The following is an 18,989-nucleotide window of genomic DNA, read 5'->3' as shown; positions in this document are numbered from 1 at the left end:
TTCAACTTATTTTATCACCTGATACTAATTTCCAGGCTTCCAACAGTTTGACTCCACCCCCAAAGGCACACTCCTCCATTGTCTCCTGAGACAGATAGATGCCAACAATATTAATTTATTTTGTTATATCTCTGGCAGAGTACTCCGTAGAACATTGATAACCGTTATGTCTTTTTCTAGCGAAAAACTCGTACTGTGTGCCAATGATACAATCTGCACGTCTCTCAGCATCTTTGGGGGTCTTGCGTGAATATCTTGATGCTTCTACTGGGCTTACTGAAAACTGTGTTTGTGCTTGGTATTTAACTTGCAACCTTAGTATTCCTTAGGTGGCAAACCTGTGCCATGTTGTAAGGTTATGATTTTGCTTCTAGGTTGTAGGCCTGTACCGTTTATGTGGCTCAGCAGCCGTCAAGAAAGAGCTTCGTGAGGCATTTGAAAAGGATAGCAAAGCAGTTACCCTCTGTGAAACCCAGTACCCAGATATAAATGTGATAACAGGTAAAGAAAATTAAAAACCTTGACTTTTTTTTTCAAAAAGGAAGAATATGCTTAAAATGTCTTGTCAATGTCAATGTGAAAATTATTTTCATTTTGGTAGTCTACATGTGGAGCCATAGATATCATTACAGTGGTACCTTGGTTGTCAAACTTTATCCAGAAGTTTGTTCAACTCCTGGAACCATTCAGAAATGAAGGCGTGGCTTCTGATCGGCTGCAGGTGCTTTCTGCGCTCAGTCGGAAGCCGCGAAAGCTGTGTTGGACGTTCGGCTTCCAAAAAACATTCGCAAACCTGGAAGTAAGTGTTGAGCTTTCGTGGAATTTTGGGTCTTCAGCTTGGACAGTTCCTCAGTGCTCATCTGCTTAGGGATTCCTGATCAGGGCTGGTTCCCATTTATCTGATGAGAAGGAGCTTTTGTCACAACATTCTGTGTATGTATGCTTTACAACAGAAATGGAAAAATGCCCAGAGTAAGTAGTTGCATTGGCTGTGTAAGGCAGGGATGAAGCTGACATTTTTAAAATAAAGAGTATGCTTTCTGTTTTGTTTTTTTAAAAAGCAGAAATGCTCAGGACATGATCAACAGAACCCTCTAACTTCCCTGACTAGTAAGAGCTAGCTGAGAAAGGGGAGGAAGAGAGTTCCATTTTATGCTGACCATGCATAGGGCAGGATTATGCCACATCGAACAATCCTGGGTGTTATTTTTTGGCTGGGTTTGGGGGCATGAAGGTTATATCTTACAGCTATTTCGCCTTGTTATTTGCCAAGGCCTACTCCCACCCAGGATCCAAAATGGACATGGCTTGGAGAATGTAGTATCAAACAGAGAATTGCTCAGATTGTCCTGCAAGTTTGGCTTAGGGTGGAACAAAATTAAAATATTTTGACTTATTTTGCTGCTGGAATTGTCCTCCCCAGGTAGTTTTCAGGGGTCACGAAGCCATGGGAATACTGGAGGAGATTTTAGAGCTGCTTTAGGATTTAGCAACAGGGACAACTTTTATGACATCAGAATTGCTTTTCTTGGGGGTCTAACTGCACACTTCATGCTGGTGCCTGTTAACAGTCTTGTTTAAAAGAGCAAACTGAGGGGAATTTAGGTCAGAGAAGTGAGGGGGGGCGGGAATGAGCCCTTAACCCTTTCCTCACACATCATCTTGCTACTTCAGTTCAACCTCCAAGTGTTAGCCCCACAAGGTTCAAAGTGTGTGTTTACTAGGGCCTGTTTGACTAAATTGTGTTCTGAGTCTAGGCAGTGCTGCACCTGTCCATTATAAGTTCAGCAAAAATTGCTGAAATAAAATATAGAAATTCTGAGTGTCTTCTCTGGTGTAGATGAATCTGAATACCTTTCTTGGGCTGTCTTGATTCATCTCTTGAAATCTCCGATTAAGCTTTCCCCTCAGCTGAATAAAAATGCTCATGGATTCCTTTTTATGGAAAATTCCTCTTTGTGCTCCTTTTCCATCTTGGATGACAGCGAGCCTCAAGTGTGGAATTTCCTGTGGGATGGACAGTTTCAAGCAACGCCATCTGAATTACAGCCATTTTGAGAATAGAATGTCTCTTTCAATCTTGTCTCTCTTGATTTGAGCTGCTGCGGCTGCTCTGCTTTCATTTGTGTGCACAGGCTAGGCTTTGTAGCACTGCGTAGTAGTGAGAACATAGAAGACTCAGGTCAATAGTCCCATCTAGTCTAGCATTCTGTTTCCAACATAAGTCAGGCAGAGGTCTCTCGGAAGCTTGCAAGGAGGGCAAGAAATCAGTAGGTCTTGCCTGTTGAGTTTCCCCAGTATCTAGTACACAGAGGTACACTACCTTGTAACGTGGAGGTTTCCTTTAGCAATCATGGCAAACAGCTGCTCATAGACCTATCCTCCATTAATCTGTCTAAAACGTGGAATGCATGAACAGTGGTTGGAGATGATGGAAGTTGTAGTCCAACAACATCTGGGGTGGGGTCCACAGGTTCCCCACCCCTGGTATAATGCTTCTTTTAAAATAGCCATCAAGGCTAGCATCCATAGCATGATTATATCTTACATTTAAATGCAGTTTTGTTTTTGAGCATTGGTGAACATTCCAGTTACAGTCATACTTTAGATCTCAGATGCCTTGGCTCCCAAACAAATCGGCTCCCAAATGATCGAAACCCAGAAGTGAGTGTTCCAGTTTTAAACCATTTTCAGAAGCCGAACGTCTGCCGTGGCTTCCAGTTGGCTGCAGGACGCTCCTGCAGCTAATCGGAAGCCGTGCCTTGGTTTTGCAAATGGTTATTCTGTTCAAGAACTAAGGTACGGTTGTACTTCAACTCTCCAGCAAACATTGCAGTGCCTGTATCCTTCATTTTGGTGGCAGCCCTTTTTTAAAAAACAAAACAAAAAAACACTGTTCCCCAGCTAATGACAAATTCCAATAATGCCTGGATCAAGTTGAGTGTGTGACTGCTGAATGGTTAGTCTTTAAAGCCCAGTGCAAGGATGGTAAGATGTGTGTGTTGTTATTGAGTTCATAAGAATATGAGCTTTTACTTTTTTTAAAAAAAAGGATTGACGGGTCGGTGGAGAGTGAGAGCGAGAAGGGGGCTGGCGCTGCAGCATATAGGCTGCTGAACACCCCCCCTCAGCGGCACCTGGTTGGGTGCCCGCCGAAGGGCGTGGGCACCAGCCAGGTGAGGAGGGAGGCAGGGGGCTAATGCCCCCTGCTAGTGGCGGCGCTTGGATTCCTGCCCACAACCACTCCCCTCCCTTCCAGGGAGGAGAGTCTTTTTTCTAGCTCTTGTTGTTGTTAGTCAAAAGCCTAAACAAGCCTCAGCAGCACCTGTTGAAATTGGCTGGGAGCTCATGAGAAACAAAGAGGAATAATAACTCAATGGGTGAAGACAATGCTGTCCGCATGCAGATGTCCACAGGTTCAGGGGACCTGGCATCTCCAGTTAAAAGGAGCAGGGCTGGGGAAATATGCTCCCTGAGACCTTACAGAGCGTTGCCAGCCAAAGCAGGCAGCACTGTGGGCTAGCCAGGCCGCCAGCCTGACAGTACGCACAGTGCTGCTTGCCAGCATGTGTTTTAACTCGTAAGCCCTGCAACACTTCAGATAAGGCCGTGCTATTTGTTTCAATAGATGAGAGCAATAATGGCCGTCTGTATACGCTGTAACAGAAATCCAAACCGGATGCTTCTTAAGCAAAATCAGAATCCCCTTCTCAGAAGAAGAGTGCTGGTGGACTCGGGTTTTTGAAAGGTTTGTTTGTTTTCGGACAAGATCAGATACAACGAAGCAGGTTTCAGCAGTTTTTGCTTTGCCACGGCAAGGGCGGCACTGCCCTCTGGTGCGGAACCGGATTCCTCCCAGCGTCGAAACTGCAGAGTTGGGTTGAGGCTGTCCTGCACAGGGGAGAAGCACTTGGGCACAAAGTCGCCCGTGTAGTACTTTTGCCAGCAGCATACTCTCCCTGCCGACGCTGGTGGGAGGGTTGGCAGAAGGTGGACTCGCGACTACCATTTCGGGCTTGGCCAACCAGAAGTTGTTGACCACTGTGATAAAGAGAAAGGGAAGGAGAGACATAGAAATGGGAGGCGTTCATTGTGTTAGAAGGGTAGTAGGAACCAAAAGGGCTAGTGGTAACCAGGGAAACGCAACAGAGGCTCATACTTTTCATTAAAGCTCATCTTGTGACTCCTTTAAAGGTCAGGAGAATTCAACTCTCCATTGAGTTATTAGCTTTCAGCAGGCACTTTGTAGGCATTTGCCACCGTGAGGGCTAGAAACTTGTCCTACAGCTTTGAATGGTATGACCATTTGGGTGCTAACTCCAAATAGCAAATTCTGTTTTTAGAAGATACGTATTTACTAATTTGGATGGTGCAAACGGTATATGAGTGAAATGGGTGCAATTTCACTGCTGGGATTGAGGATGGTTTTAGTTCTTAACATTTATTATTTTGAGGCTGATGTGTACATATGTGTGATAAAACACATTGTTCTTGTTAAAAGTATTTTGTTGAAACCTCAGCATAAATCGTAGTTCTTTTAAAAGCTGATTCGTATTTGTTGCTGCTCCCCCCATTCCCACTTTTTAATTAACTGTGGGGTGTCCCTAGGACTCTAAAAGGCACTCTTTTACTTTGAAACCTCCAGTTGGTCAAGGAATGTGCATTTAATTATTAAACCTCAACTGAGGAATGCTCCTCTGGCTGGCAAGCAATTAAATGCACATGTGATTTAGAATAATGTGTTCTGCTGTATTTGGATCCTGGTTGGTTTCTGACATTGCTGCATCATTTCTGCTTCCAGCCATGTGAATTCTCATCTTGGAGTAAAGCATGTCATACACTTAACAGTTCAGTGGGTCAGAAAAATGGGAAATTAAAGAGGTGGTTTGGGGGAGCTATGTGTTTTCTGCTTGCTGCCTAAATTAGTTCTGTGTGGACAGTGGTGTATCAAGAAAAACTCAGCTGTCAGGAGAGGCAACTCCATAAAAATAACTGCCGTCTCTTACAGAGCTCAGCTAGTGAAAGGATTTGGAAAGGGGATGTGGGTCAGAGGGCTCACAAGTTATTCTGTTCAGGAATTAAGCAGGAGAAAGTGTTTTGAGAAGGAAATGCCAGGTTACTCTGTTGCATGGCTCAATGCTGATGCTATGAATAGGCATTGCAAGTGGTGCCTCTGTAACTGAATGTGTTTAAAATACAGGACAGATTCCTTTCCTATCAGTTGCATATGAGCTGTCTGCAAAACTTCTTTTTTTAAACCATTCTGGTGACAGAATTTGATATCCCCACCCCACCCTGTTTCACTATACTCCCAAACCATGATTTACAAAGACCAGTTTCTGTCTATTTGGTTCCACTGCTTGTCCAGGTTGTAAATTTAGGCCTACCTAGACTTGAAATAATTGTGTGAAATGCATCCCATTGGCTTGCAAAGTAACCATCAAACCCTCCTCACTTACTAGCAAGGTTTGAAGACTCTTTCGTCAGATGGGCCTCTTAGGAGCTGTGGAATTCATAAAGAGCTGTTTAGTGTCATGTTGTGATTAAACAATTAGCCTTTACATTCTGGCTGGTTCCAATATTCCTTGACATCAAAATTATGTAGTCTTTAGGGCTTTTTCAGCAGCGTGCCCCCCCCTTCCCCAAACAAAGAGTGAGAATAGAATCCCTCACTTTACTCTTAAGGATTTTTGCTCTTAACAAAGTCTTCAATTAACACAGTTCACATTACAGTTGGGTCATAGGGCAGGATTTGTGGTAGGCACACTGAGGCTTGCAACAAGTCTTGCTTTGTTAAGGAACACTCAGCAGTGGTATTTCTGTCATGGTTCGAGGATTAGCAAGGCCTTTATTTGGCAGATACTTAAACTGGTATCTCGGCTTCCTATTTTCAGTTCTCTTTGTTTTCATTCTACATTAAATGGTGCTATTTATTGAAGAGCAAGCTGTGCTTACCTAGTTGGGCCATGAGTTATGAACAATACAAAAAAGGTCCCCTGCACCACTGCATTCGCCCCCCCCCCCAATTAAAACATCTGAGCTGCCATTTTAAGAGTTTATAAAGTTAGGTGTTTGGATTTCTGAGCCTAGATACTTGGTAGCACAAACAAATATATTGGTTGCCATTTGGGGGTATTCCTAAAAAGGGAAGGGAGTAGTTTTAAAGCTTGTATGGTTGCAGAATTTTGTGTTGGGGATGCAGTTTGTTTTAACTTGACTGCTTGACTTTAGTTTCTCAAAGCAAAATGTTGGGGCCTGAAATGAATAAGGTTACATGATCTACAAAGCAAAGTATACAAAGTGTCTGAGATCTCACTATCTATCTCGGAAAGTTGTTTGTCTTCCTCTGTTCACTTGGCATTTGGACACCACTCAAGATACCATAACGAGATTTTGCATGCTGGTTGGTTCATGAGATAAAGGAGCATATAATTTTTTTTGTATCTTTGGACACCATTTTCAAGCAAGATGGCAGACTGAACCTTTCAAAAGTGTGCTGATTTTAACTACTGGTTTTAAAACTGCACTGATTATTTTTTTTAAATAAATAAATAAAAATCAAGTGATGCCAGGTATTTCCCCTAGTATGAAATTACTCTTGTAATGCCAGGTATTTCTGCTAGTATGAAATACTCTTGCACACGGATGTGATGCTATGTGTTTGACATCAGGATTAATTTTTGCACAAGTACCTGTTACATTGAAATTTGCATTTGCGCTCATCATTCTACGTTTCCTGTAGTGGCTTTGCATTGGAAAGGGGAAAACCTAGTGTGATAGAATATTGCTGGTGTTTGGCATGTTACTTATGTGAAGAGAGGGCAAGGGTAGGGTTGATTGCTTAGCTCTGTTTCCAGTATTGCATGGCTTCTCCTGCCTCCACCGTGTCTGCCAAAGCTTACTCAGTGGGGAACAGTCAAACATGTGGGAGCTGTGTGATGTACATAGTGAAAGGTCCCTGTTGCAGAAGCTATGGCAACCGCAGTGCGCAGCCCTGCAGCACCCATCACCACATTTAAAACTCTGTACACTTGACTAACAAGAGTAAAGAGACCTATAGACAACAAACCGTTCTAAATTGTAGCAGAGGAATTCAGAAGTTGCTAAAAAAACAAACAAACCCAAAAACCCTCTATTTTGGGTTTGCGGGTGAAATGTCTGCTGGCTCCTTGATGCAGTTTCTCTTCCACAACACATTCCACACGCCTGTGGAAGATGGCATCATAGGTCCAGTCTACAGATGCAACAGGATGAGGCGGTAGAATCGATGGTATCATTTCAGACTAGAAAAGGGGGTAGGGTGGGGAGGTGGGTTAAATTTTTGAATGCTCCAGTGTGTTGAGAGCTTGCTTCAAGCTCAGCACAGTAGGTGAAAAGGTAGACTAGAACTCTTCTCCTCAATGATTTACTTTCATATTTCCATGGAGGTATGTGTTTGGGTTTTTCTAGGGGGTGGTGGAGTTAAGTAGTAAAAGGTAAAGGGACCCCTGACCATTAGGTCCAGTCATGACCGACTCTGGGGTTGCAGCACTCATCTTGCTTTATTGGCCGAGAGAGCCAGCGTACAGCTTCCAGGTCATGTGGCCAGCATGACTAAGCCGCTTCTGGCGAGCCAGAGCAGCACACGGAAATGCTGTTTACCTTCCCGCCAGAGTGGTACCTATTTATCTACTTGCACTTTGGCATGCTTCCGAACTGCTAGGTTGGCAGGAGCAGGGACTGAGCAACAGGAGCTCACCCCGTCGCGGGGATTCGAACCGCCAACCTTCTGATTGGCAAGTCCTAGGCTCTGTGGTTTAACCCACAGAGCCACCCGCGTCCCTGGAGTTCAGTAGAGGAGTGGTTAAAAGCAGCATGCTCCACTTCTAGCTTGAAGCACGATATAATCCATTCTGCCACCTTGTTCTTCTGTGGGTATAGACCCAACCACAGTGTAAAAAGTTCTAAACGCAAGCTTAATTTTCTTCCCTCATTTTCTGATCCTCATTTTGCTGCTTTAGGTTTGAGCAGCTGCTTCAGGCTGTAAGGATTTCTCTCCCTAGGGTGTGGTTTTTGTTTGAGCACCAGTTCTGGGCTTTGAATAGCATCACAATGGTAACGTTAACACAGTACTTTTTCTTCTGCCAGTATTCAAGAACTGGTACTACAAGATTTCCTGATATGGTGAATGGTAGTCTTGAAAGGGCCATAGCTCAGGGGATAGAAAATTGGTTTTGCATGGACAAGTCCCAGAGTTCAGTCAATGGCATCCCTCACTAGGGCTAGGAATGTCCTCTAGAGAGCCACTGCCAATCATTGTAGACAACACTAAGGACATGGACTCAGTATAAGGTATCTCCCATGCTCCATAAGAGTATTGCACTATCAAAGAGGATAAAGCAAAATGGGAAAACAGAATTGGAATTCTTTTTGGTATAACTCATTGAACGTTGAAATGCAAAGTGTTATAATGTTGCGACAGCTTCCCCGTATCATTTAATTATTAGATACTATTTTCTTTTTGGCCATCCATCCATTAGCAGACATTGAATACAGAATTCGTGAGGGAAGGTTTAAAAATCGGAATTAGAAATTGTTGCGAGATATGAGAACTGGAATTATTTGCAGGATTTTGTAGTATGCAAAATGGGCCATTTGTAACACATGTGCTCATGCACACATGCCTTGGGATATATGCTCATATGTACATGTCTTGTGGTCTTGGGATGCTCTGGGAGTGGTAGCCTTGTGCTTTGTACATATGCTCACAGTGTGTGCAGGGAGGTGCCTGCTGGCGTCTGTCATTGCAGTTTGTTCATTGCACCTTGTCTGCATCTCTTCTGAAGGTGTTCTCAAGGACTATTTAAGAGAGCTGCCTTCCCCCTTGATAACCAAACAACTCTACGAAGCTGTGTTAGATGCCATGGTGAAAAAGCCCTTGAAAATGACAGCAAATGGATGTGATAATAACCCTGGTGATTCTGAGCATACCGTGGCTCTCTTGGATTGCCTTCCAGAAGTGGAGAAGGTAAGTATCGTTTACTGGTCTGTTGCAGATGGCATAGTAAATTCCAAATCCATTTTAAAGAAAACGGATTGCGTCATGACCTGAGACAAATGGGCTCTTCCATAAGATGTTGGACTACATGAATCATAGCACAGGGGCATCTGAAAACATTGCTAAGCGGGTAGTTAGATCAGTCTAGTGAACCCATTCTTATTCATGGCAATATTAAGCTGTTTTTGTCTTTGCATTGCTGGGTTTCCATGATGCTAAATGGTGTTAGCTGACATTCTGTCCAGATTTATGTTGGCATTGCTGGAGGTGCAATAGCAGAGATCATTCTATGTGCAAATTAAAGGTTTAATTTTATTGGTATTAAAGTCAACTAGTCGAGGGTGGAGCTGTTGCTTAGCAACCAGGCTGAGAGTAGCATGACGTTTGCTGAGGTAGAATGTGCTCCAATTGACTATGTAGTTTTGAAGTCGTTTTTCTCTGTGTGGCTCCCTCCTCACTATAAATTTAAAGCAGTAAACGTGCTACTTTAAACAGTCAAGACGTCTCCCAAAGAATTAGGGAAACTTAGGTTTTTGTTTTGGTTTTGAAATATTTTTATTAGCTTTCAAATTATTATGGAACCACAGAGATTGCTAAACTATAACAGAAAATTAAATAATATATCCATCCTAAGGACCAGGGCATACAGAACCTAAACAATATTAAATAATGGCATCCAGTCTGAAATCATGACAACCATATTTCTCTAGACTGCATGGGGAGAGATGCCTGTAAATCTGAAATTAAACTATGTGAAATTTAATTCCACCGCAGTGAATTGAATGATCAGAACCTTAGTTTTTTAAGGGTGCTGGGTTAAGAGTGTTAAAGAGACCACTATTCTCACAGACCTACCATTTCCAGTATGGAAATCCTTCTCAAATAGATCCATGAACTCTGATAATGCTTCTTGTTTGCCTGGATGGGGTGTGTGTATGCTAGAGATGGATGTATGAGTGTGTTAGGAAACTAACCTGCAGACTTGGCATCTAGATACAGTGGTGCCTCGCAAGACGAAATTAATTCGTTCTGCGAGTTTTTTCGTCTTGTGAATTTTTCGTCTTGCGAAGCACGGTTTCCCATAGGAATGCATTGACGGTTTTAAGAAAAAGGCACAAGACGTTTTCGTCTTGCAAAGCAAGCCCATAGGGAAATTCGTCTTGCGAAGCAACTCAAAAAACAAAAAACTATTTCGTCTTGCGAGGCATTCGTCTTGCGAGGCATTCGTCTTGCGAGGTACCACTGTAATATAGATTGCAAGTGTCCTGCAAGAAGGTGTGTTTTCTGCTACTTTCGCCATGCCCCCAGTAGTGAGCAAAGCGAACTTTAGACTGCAGATGTTTAAAATCATCTGCTAAGCACAGCAACTTAATGCTCCATCTCAGCAGATCATTCCCATGTAAACAGAGGGCCTGGGAGCCAAAGAAAGAACATATGTACATGGCAGCAAACAACACCTGCAGCTACAGCTCTGCTTTTAATTATTTGTTTATGTCCTACACAGTTCCCACTACCAAAGAAAGAAACTAGGTGTTTTTTTTTTGAGAGAGAAAAGAACTGAACAGTGGCTTTGTCTTCCATAGTGGAAAATAAAAAAGCAAATCTCCCAACAGTTCTCTCTTAGGCATGCATGTCCCCTTTTAGATCCCCATGCCGGCAAAAGCAGCTTTGGCAAGTGCTGTGTGGTTGCTTTCAAACAGTAATTTAAAAATGGTGAAGTGCTGCGTTTTGTTTATGAATGAGATGGTGCGACGTCTGTGAGTGACTGAAAATAAACGAAAGGCGAGATCGTTCAGCAATGCTGGTGGAAAGGCCCATTGATTTTGAGCAAAGCCGAACACTGTGAATGTTTAACCGACAGTCAACAATGATGCGTGTACCTGTTCTGAATATATCAGGAGACAATGATTTTATTGACTTGCTAAGCTGCTACGTGTTGACTATTTATCCCTGGGCCACTGTAATTTTCAAGCACCTCTAACGACAGACTGCTGCTTAATTAATTTCACACACAGCCAACGCATGTGGGCATTCTAACCTTCCAGTGAAGGGAACCAGCTGCGCCATTTTATACTTGGGCAGCTAGACAGGGGCAACTTTTTTCCCCCTACGTTGAGTTACTTAATCCCAAAGCTTTATTTTAAAAAATGATATTTATGTTTTCCTCTGGCCTCTTAACCTTTCCTTATCCAAGAGGGGGGCAAGAGGCAGAGATGAGGCAGGCTGGTGCTGAAGCCCTCCCTTCTAGGTCTCCCAGAACCCAAAGAAGTACGAAGAGGGTGGAGCAAAGACATGCAAGATGACAGAGCCTCAGATTGCCTGGGGAAAAAACGGGGGGGGGGAGGCGATTTAGGGAGCTGGGGGAAGACGTGGACCTTCAGTCCTTGCAACTGCCACATTGGGGCAAGATCTACCAGGAAGTGTTTCTGTGCTCACTAGGCCTGGCTGCCTGAACTTGTTTCCTTGAATGAAGAGAGTTAAATTTACTGCCACCGTGTGAGTTATCACTGACCTGTACTTGACACCCACCCGGACAGAAGGGATGATGGGAATTGTAGTCCCACAACATCCTGGAGGGATACCAGGCCAGGTGAGTTCCGTGGTGGAACTCTCACATGTTGCTGTTGTTGGCATAAGAGAAAATTATGTGATGGTACCAGTTGGAGAAAAGGACACTTTGGCCAGGATGCCAATAGGCACACACCTGCAAAAGGAAACCATGCATGCTGTGGTAGATTTATTGCTCTGGTTTTTGCTATCGTGATGCCCTCCTGAAGAGCCAAGTGCTGAGGCAAAGAGCAGTCTAGCTGCAGGGCTTTTTATGGGGGGAAGATGGAATTTCTGTGCTGGCATTATGGTTATAATTCTGCCCTTAATCCTATGGGCTGCTGTGCCAATAAAACAGTTCCTTGATAGCTAAAGCTTCACTTTGAGACTGAATGTGTTTTATAATGCTTCCAAAGAGCAGGGGGAGTACCCAGTGTGAGCATAAAACATACTAAAGATTTTTTAAACTGTAACTAAAATGGCGCATCTGTGACTGATTATGCACCCAAGTATGTGATGAAGCACAATTCTATGTTTATGTGGAAGCAAATCCCACTGTTTTCAGCTAGGCTTATTTCCAAGCAAGTGTGTTTAGGACTGCAGCTTAGGGCTCTTTGGCAAATTTTTCCTGAAGAAGGAATTACAGAACTCAGAGCAGCTGTGAAAACACCAGTTATCTGTGCCCTTCTACGTGGCACACAAAAAGGTACTATCGAAAGGTTATCTTCTGTTGACTGTTGGCATCGTGCATAAATGACGATATTGTGGCTATGTGAAAAGGCCCAATTCTTCAAGAGGATTAGAAACAAAACAAAAACCCTTCCCCCCCCCACCACCCTGAAGCTAACTAACTCAAATTATTCCCCACCCCCACCCCATTTTTATTTTATTTTTAGGCTACTCTAAGGATGCTGTTGGACCATCTGAAATTGGTGGCTTCGTACCATGAAGTAAACAGAATGACATGCCAGAACTTAGCTGTGTGTTTCGGGCCTGTGCTACTGAGCCAGCGGCAGGAAACCACCAATCACAACAACAGGGTTTTCACAGATTCAGAAGAGCTTGCCAGTGCCTTGGATTTCAAAAAACACATAGAGGTTTTGCATTACCTCCTCCAGCTGTGGCCAGGTAAAAGTCTTAGAGGAGCATATCTGGAAATAATTTAACTCTTTATTTGCAGAGGGGGAGCTGTGTTGGGCTGTAATCCAAACCCCCATGCTGGGCTGAGGAGGGAGGCATTCCTAGGCTCACTTCTGCCAGCTCAGCTGGTTCCCCACCGTTTTGCCCAGTGGATAGCCCTCAAATGGGGCATTCCAAGGGCAGGGCAGTGTTGAGCCAACCCCGCTATAGCCCAGGCTGCTCTCAGGGCTGACACTGGCCAGCAAAAAACCTGATGCAGCCTGCAGGGCCTCAGTAGCAGCAGCTGTGACAGATTTGGATTGCAGTCTTAGTCTGTTGCTGCAAAAAATCGAACAAACCAGAGTGTCTTAGTACATTTATTACGGCTTAGCTTTTGCAGAGTAGGGACCACTTCATCTGATGCCCTAAATGGGCAAGTAAAGGTATGTATATATGTATGTACACACACACACACACACACACACACCTGTTGTAGAGGAGGAAACAGTATTATAAGCAATGAGGTCAGGGGCAAATGAAAATCACAAATTGCATAGTGTGACAATTACATTAAAGTCGGAATGAATGTAACGTCGTAACAAGGACCATTCACAAAGCAGTGTTGATGGCAACACAAATACACAATCCAGGCATGAGTAAGCTAATCACACCTATAGTGGAGTTACCTTGATTCAGGCTACCGGTGATAGGACCGAACTTCTTGATAAGTTGCAATTCAGCAGGCGTCAAGCTGGAGTTTCCCACGTGAAGTTCCTTTGCTTGAGAATGGCCACCTTAAGGTCAGTAACTGTGTTATGGGGAAGTTGAAATGTTCTAACCTTTATTTTTATATATTCACTTATTTATTGTATATTATTCTTGAGTTGGGACGCGGGTGGCGCTGTGGGTTAAAGCCTCAGCGCCTAGGGCTTGCCGATCAAAAGGTCGGCGGTTCAAATCCCCGTGGCGGGGTGCGCTCCCGTTGTTCGGTCTCAGCGCCTGCCAACCTAGCAGTTCGAAAGCACCCCTGGGTGCAAGTAGATAAATAGGGACCGCTTACTAGCGGGAAGGTAAACGGCGTTTCTGTGTGCGGCTCTGGCGAGCCAGAGCAGCGATGTCACGCTGGCCACGTGACCCGGAAGTGTCTTTGGACAGCGCTGGCCCCCGGCCTCTTTGAGTGAGATGGGCGCACAACCCTAGAGTCTGTCAAGACTGGCCCGTACGGGCAGGGGTACCTTTACCTTTACCTTTATTCTTGAGTTTATTTGAGAAAGGTGATGCAAATGGGTTTAAATAAAAATTGGTGGTGGTTATTTTATTTTTTGGCATGCCAACTAGAGGAAAGGAAGTGGAGAAATAGAATATGAATGTTGAAGTGTTCCTTCCCCCTGCCCACCCCCAATGTATAGCATAGCAAAAAAATGCCATTTTAGGTATGAATCCAAAGTTTGCTTGTGATATTTCAGAATGTTCATCATCACCATATAGTTCTGGTGGTTGCAGCAAAAAGACACACACTCTCAGTATTTTTCTCCATTGCCGATTACTGGTGCCTCAGCAAATAACTTATGCCTTAGGAATATTTCCAGAATGCTTTCCGGAGCCAGAAATATTTGATATCAAGCTCTTAATCCCATTTCAAGCAGAACTGCTTCAGTAGTCAGGAATAAAGCTGATGATCGCGGCAGATTAAGTAGGCAAGTCTGTGTACTGGGAGGACTGTCTCATTTTCTGCATAAGTGTGTTTTCGATTGTCTGCCTTTTGGTAGTTTTGAATGAGCCACGCTTAAGAAGGCTTGATCCTAACACTGGTTAATGACAGCTGTTAAGGTCAGCTGTGATCAAGTGAAACTCATTTTGCGATAGGTTTGTGGCATCACTTGCCAGATCAGATGAGTCATCTGAAGCTTCCCTAAGGAGATGGAGGGTTCCCTTGTGCTACCCACTGGTTCCAGCCTGGTTGCTGATACGGACCATAGAGTAGATGGGGCAAGTCTGCTTCAACTGCCCTTTGGGTGCCTACACCACATTTAGAAATTGTTTCCATCTTCTACCATTCCCGTTTCTACCATCAAACCCTGATGGTAGGAAAGATTGGGTATTCAGGGCAGAACCCAAGCTTCACTGTGCTACAGGTTGTCGATTGGTAATGTACTGAAAGCCCAGCCCACTCTTAGAAATGGGTATTTATGGCCTTCCAGTGTTTATGTAGCAACAATATCTCCATTTCCAATCTGTGCAGTAATGTGGAATATTCTTCATCCACCTGTTGGTCCACCCAGTGCATAGCAACATAGCTGTCTGGAGTTGTGTGCTAACATTCTCAGTTGGTTAGAGGGTGATGCTGATAACGCCAAGGTTGCAGGTTTGATTCCTGTATGGGACAGCTGCATATTCCTGCATTGCGGGGGTTTGGACTTAGTTGATCATCAGTCCCTTTCAACTCTACAATTCTGTGAGTCCAGCAAGCAGGATGCAGTGCAGATCTGCCATTAAATTTCGCTGAATTGGGAGCAGAAGAGATATTGCACAAATGCAATGAAGACAAAAATATTTAACTGAACCCAAACATTTAAAAGCACTCACTTGCTGTCCACGTGCCACGAAATACCATTGTTGATGCTGTCCCCTGAGCTATTCTGTTTGCTGCTCTATAGGTGCAGGGAGCATCCCCCCCCCATGGGTCCCTGTTCCTTGGTGCTCTTGATTTTGTCTTTCCTTGCCAGTGAGAGCTTCTGCAACACCGTAGTTGCTGTACAAGTTCGTTCACCACCTTTCCCACAACGGGTACAACGGAAACCTCTCAAGGCAGCTACTCCCCGAACTGCTGTGGCAGGCCAGGCTGAAAGAAGAAAGTGCCTTCAGAGTAATGTGTCTGCTCCTAAGCAACAGCATCTTCTGGTGGTCACATGTATAATGCTAGCTATAACCTGCAGCCTTGCTTTCAAGGTCTGTTCGTTGCAACCATGATGTGGCCGTGCTGTCAGTTGAAGCTGAGATAGTCTCTGTAATTGGACAAATCCTCATGTTTGCCCAGGAAATGAGGGCTGTGGCTGGTTGCCTAGGATTTATGAATCTCTGATTTGAATGTCGGAGTTATAAACGTACAGAATGTATGGAGACTGCTTTGCCATATAATTTTTGTGCGTGTGCGATTATTGTCAAGAAGGCTAACCATGGCACAAACGAGAGGATTGCAAAACTCCTTGTAGAGGCATGATACTGTACAGCGTCTTTCGGCTCTTCAAGAATTTAATTAAACATTGCGGAGTGAGCTCTGTTCCAACGAAGGAGCCAAAGCCCAGAGCTTGGCTCTCAAAGATTACGCCTCCAATGGATTTGAAAAACTAGATAACCATGTTTGTGCTCCTCATGGTTTTTTTTAAATTTTAAAATGGAAAACACATGCTCCTTGTTCAGTAGGAAAGCTCAACAACGCTGGCACTTAAGGTTTAACACATGACCCTTTTGCCTTAAGAGAGCAAAGCCTAAACAGAAGAGCTTTTGTTGCTGCGGAGAGTGCTCCCCACTCCCGGTTTCTTAAAGAAAAAAAGCCGAATTGTTAAAGACTAATAACAAGACGTATCCCCACCAATAAGGCTTGCTTTTGCAGGGGGCTCCCAGCTTGTAGTGTGCTGTTTATGGGCAGGATTTGACTCTTCACATACTACTGCAAATGCTGTGTGTGCAATTTTTACTTCTTTAAAAAGAGAGAATCTCCTGTTCCCCATTTTCTTGCAGGTAACATGTCCTGCTTTTTTACTTTTGACCTCTACACTTGTACTTTTGAGCCTCTTGGTGGTGACTTCTGTGGTGGTTTTCGGTGACTTACATGGCTGAGGATCACAGCAGTGTGCTCTTGTAATCTGGTGACCCTGCAAAGAATCTGACCTTGTCTTGCAAAGTGAAGGAGCGCGTACTTTCAACACAAGTCAACACCAATATTTCATCAGTGGAAACATTCCCCTCCTTTTTTTTCTTGGAAGGGTAGCTAGACTCACCATTTCCCTCAAAAATACTAGAGGCACAGAGAATATTCATCTTCAGAGAACTTGAAGGGAGGAGGGATCCTCTCCATGCCCCAAACCAGAAAACTACTACAGATTTTTCAGTCCCTTGTTGCTTTCCTCACTAAAGTCCTCCATCTCCTAGTCAAGCCCTTCAGATTGACCAACTATATGACTGAACTGTGTCTGAATTATACCATCTGGAAATCCCCTGAAAAGGCTCCTTGGTTGGCAACTTGATTCTGCAGACAATACGGAATGCTTTGGCAGAGACCATTCTGCTGTTTGCAGAGCACAATGAACACAACTGCCAGCATCACTCTGCTTTGACTCCACTAAGTCATCTGGCTGAAGGAGCAGCTTTTGCAGAATTGCCGCCTTATTGTGGGGTTTGTTTGTTTTTTAATTCCCAGCTTTGGGAAACAGGCAGGAGGACTCCAGCATCCTGTCATAGACCTGTCACCTCCTTCCCAAAGCCCAGGAAGCTTCTGTCCAGCTTAGGGAGGAAGACGTGATGCCCATGTGTGTGACATCAGGACATCAAGACGTCATGTGTCACCCCATCGCCCTGGCAAGCTGGCGCCTCTGGCACTAAGTCTTCCTGTACAAAAAAATTCATGGCATGCCACTGATGCAAAGGCCTTTGGACTGTCTGGCCATGTGCTATATCTATGGGGAGATGGCCCCTGTGTGCTCATTTGTCTTCTTTTTTCAGTGTGGGATGTCAGATGGGGAGTTTGTAGGGTCAGAAAAACTAGTTCAGAAAACAGTGGCTTTCTGTAATATAGTTGCCAAACCTATGCTTGCTAGAATGTTCTGTCACGTTAACGTCCGCATCCTTTCCCTTATTACCATGACACACATGCCATGTGAGAGGCTCAAACTGTAGTTTTAAAGTATGAAATGCAAGAAAACCCCTTCTGTCTATCAAACTGTCAAAGCATAACAAGGCCTAACTCTCTCCCTTTCCCCTTTCATGTGTCTGCCATGCCATGCATGATCCCATCCTCCCCTTTTTCTTAGCCCAGTTATCTTCCATCTTCATGCCTAAATAAGATGTTTCCCCAGACTTGGATTAGTCTATCCTACTCAGCACTTGAACTGTGAGGGGAAAGGTAGTGGAGGCCTCTCATGAAATCCACAAGGCCCACCCCATACTTTCATCAGTTTTCTCCAAATCACAGTGCCCAACTCCTGTAGACTTCTAAATACAGAAGCTGGGAAGTCGGCCCCTGTCACAAAATGTGGTGGCGACAGGCCCGCTTTCCCCCTCACCCCAGTCCCAGATTCAAGCACTGCTACCAGGTCCCCTCAGTTTCTTCTGCATCATGACAACCTACATTTTTTCCATAGTTCTCTGTTGATAGCCTTTCCTTCTCCCTCATCCTTTAGCCATGCCAGGGCGTTACCTGGTTTTCAACATCTTGTTATATATCGCCAGCTAAACCTCGCAATATACCAACATATCGCAATGTGTGAAATAAGGATGGAGCTATGTAGAGACATTGGCTGGATTCATGTTTTCCCCTCATCGTGATTTTTGTATAGCACACGTGCGCACGCACATTATAATTGCCAATTATGAAACCAATATCACGATATGGACTTCAGATTTGGACGATATATCGCCCAGCCCTAACCTTAGCAAGTATTTAAGCATTTGGAGGAGGAATTATGCCCCTTTCATGTTCCATATTGCAGCCAGCAAACAGCTAAAATTGAACAAAAATGGCATGATGGTAGAAGCACCATGGGATAAAGATATTTTACAGTTGAAATATTCAGCCGTCAGCTGTCAATAAAACATTTGTACTATTTAACCATAGGGAGCCGGTAACCAGAGGAGACTTAGTTTCTTGGGGTGTAGATCCATGAGTTCAGGTAACAAAAATTGTCAGATGTGTGTTGCATGTATTCCCCACCACTGTCTCTGAGCTGGAGTATATGGCTGCTTAGAGGTGGGGGGGAAAGAAACCTTTGAAAAGCTTCGGCTGGCTTTGCACACACTTGGATCCAAAACAGTCAGCTTTCTAGAGTGGTGGCTATATTTGCAAGCTGTTTTAACACTTGCCGGGCCTTGCTTTTGCCTTACACAGCTGAATGTGGGTGGCAGATGAAAGCCCAGCCCTCACTTGAACTGCGTTGCGTTTGCGGGTTTGGGATTAACTTGCAGAGTTCATTGAGGCGCTTAGAAAATTTAACAGACTCCTGCGGTTGCAGGTGGACTAAGGCATGATAGTTTTGAGATGGAACGTTTTCTCCCAGGCTTCCCCCTCCTA

The 18,989-nt window shown here is 44.1% G+C and overlaps 1 protein-coding gene across 5 annotated transcripts in view; it reads left to right on the top strand.

The window, feature by feature from the left end:
- The window catches only part of SYDE2 (synapse defective Rho GTPase homolog 2), a 47,356-nt gene that overhangs the window by 20,614 nt on the left and 7,753 nt on the right, over nt 1–18,989 (top strand). For 4 of the 5 annotated variants that reach the window (XM_083444799.1, XM_083444801.1, XM_083444798.1 and 1 more), the window contains exons 4-6: nt 375–501; nt 8,826–9,007; nt 12,481–12,712. In XM_083444799.1, coding sequence (XP_083300925.1) covers nt 375–501; nt 8,826–9,007; nt 12,481–12,712 — 541 coding nt within the window. Of the gene's footprint in view, nt 1–374; nt 502–8,825; nt 9,008–12,480; nt 12,713–18,536; nt 18,592–18,989 lie in introns of all 5 variants that reach the window. The other variant, XM_083444800.1, reaches the window with a different exon arrangement.

This window comes from Podarcis tiliguerta (assembly GCF_965153285.1).
Source record: "Podarcis tiliguerta genome assembly, chromosome: 6".
NCBI classification, from domain to species: Eukaryota; Metazoa; Chordata; class Lepidosauria; order Squamata; family Lacertidae; genus Podarcis; species Podarcis tiliguerta.
Note: the sequence above shows the minus strand (reverse complement) of the source record. Positions and strands in the feature narration are given on the sequence as shown.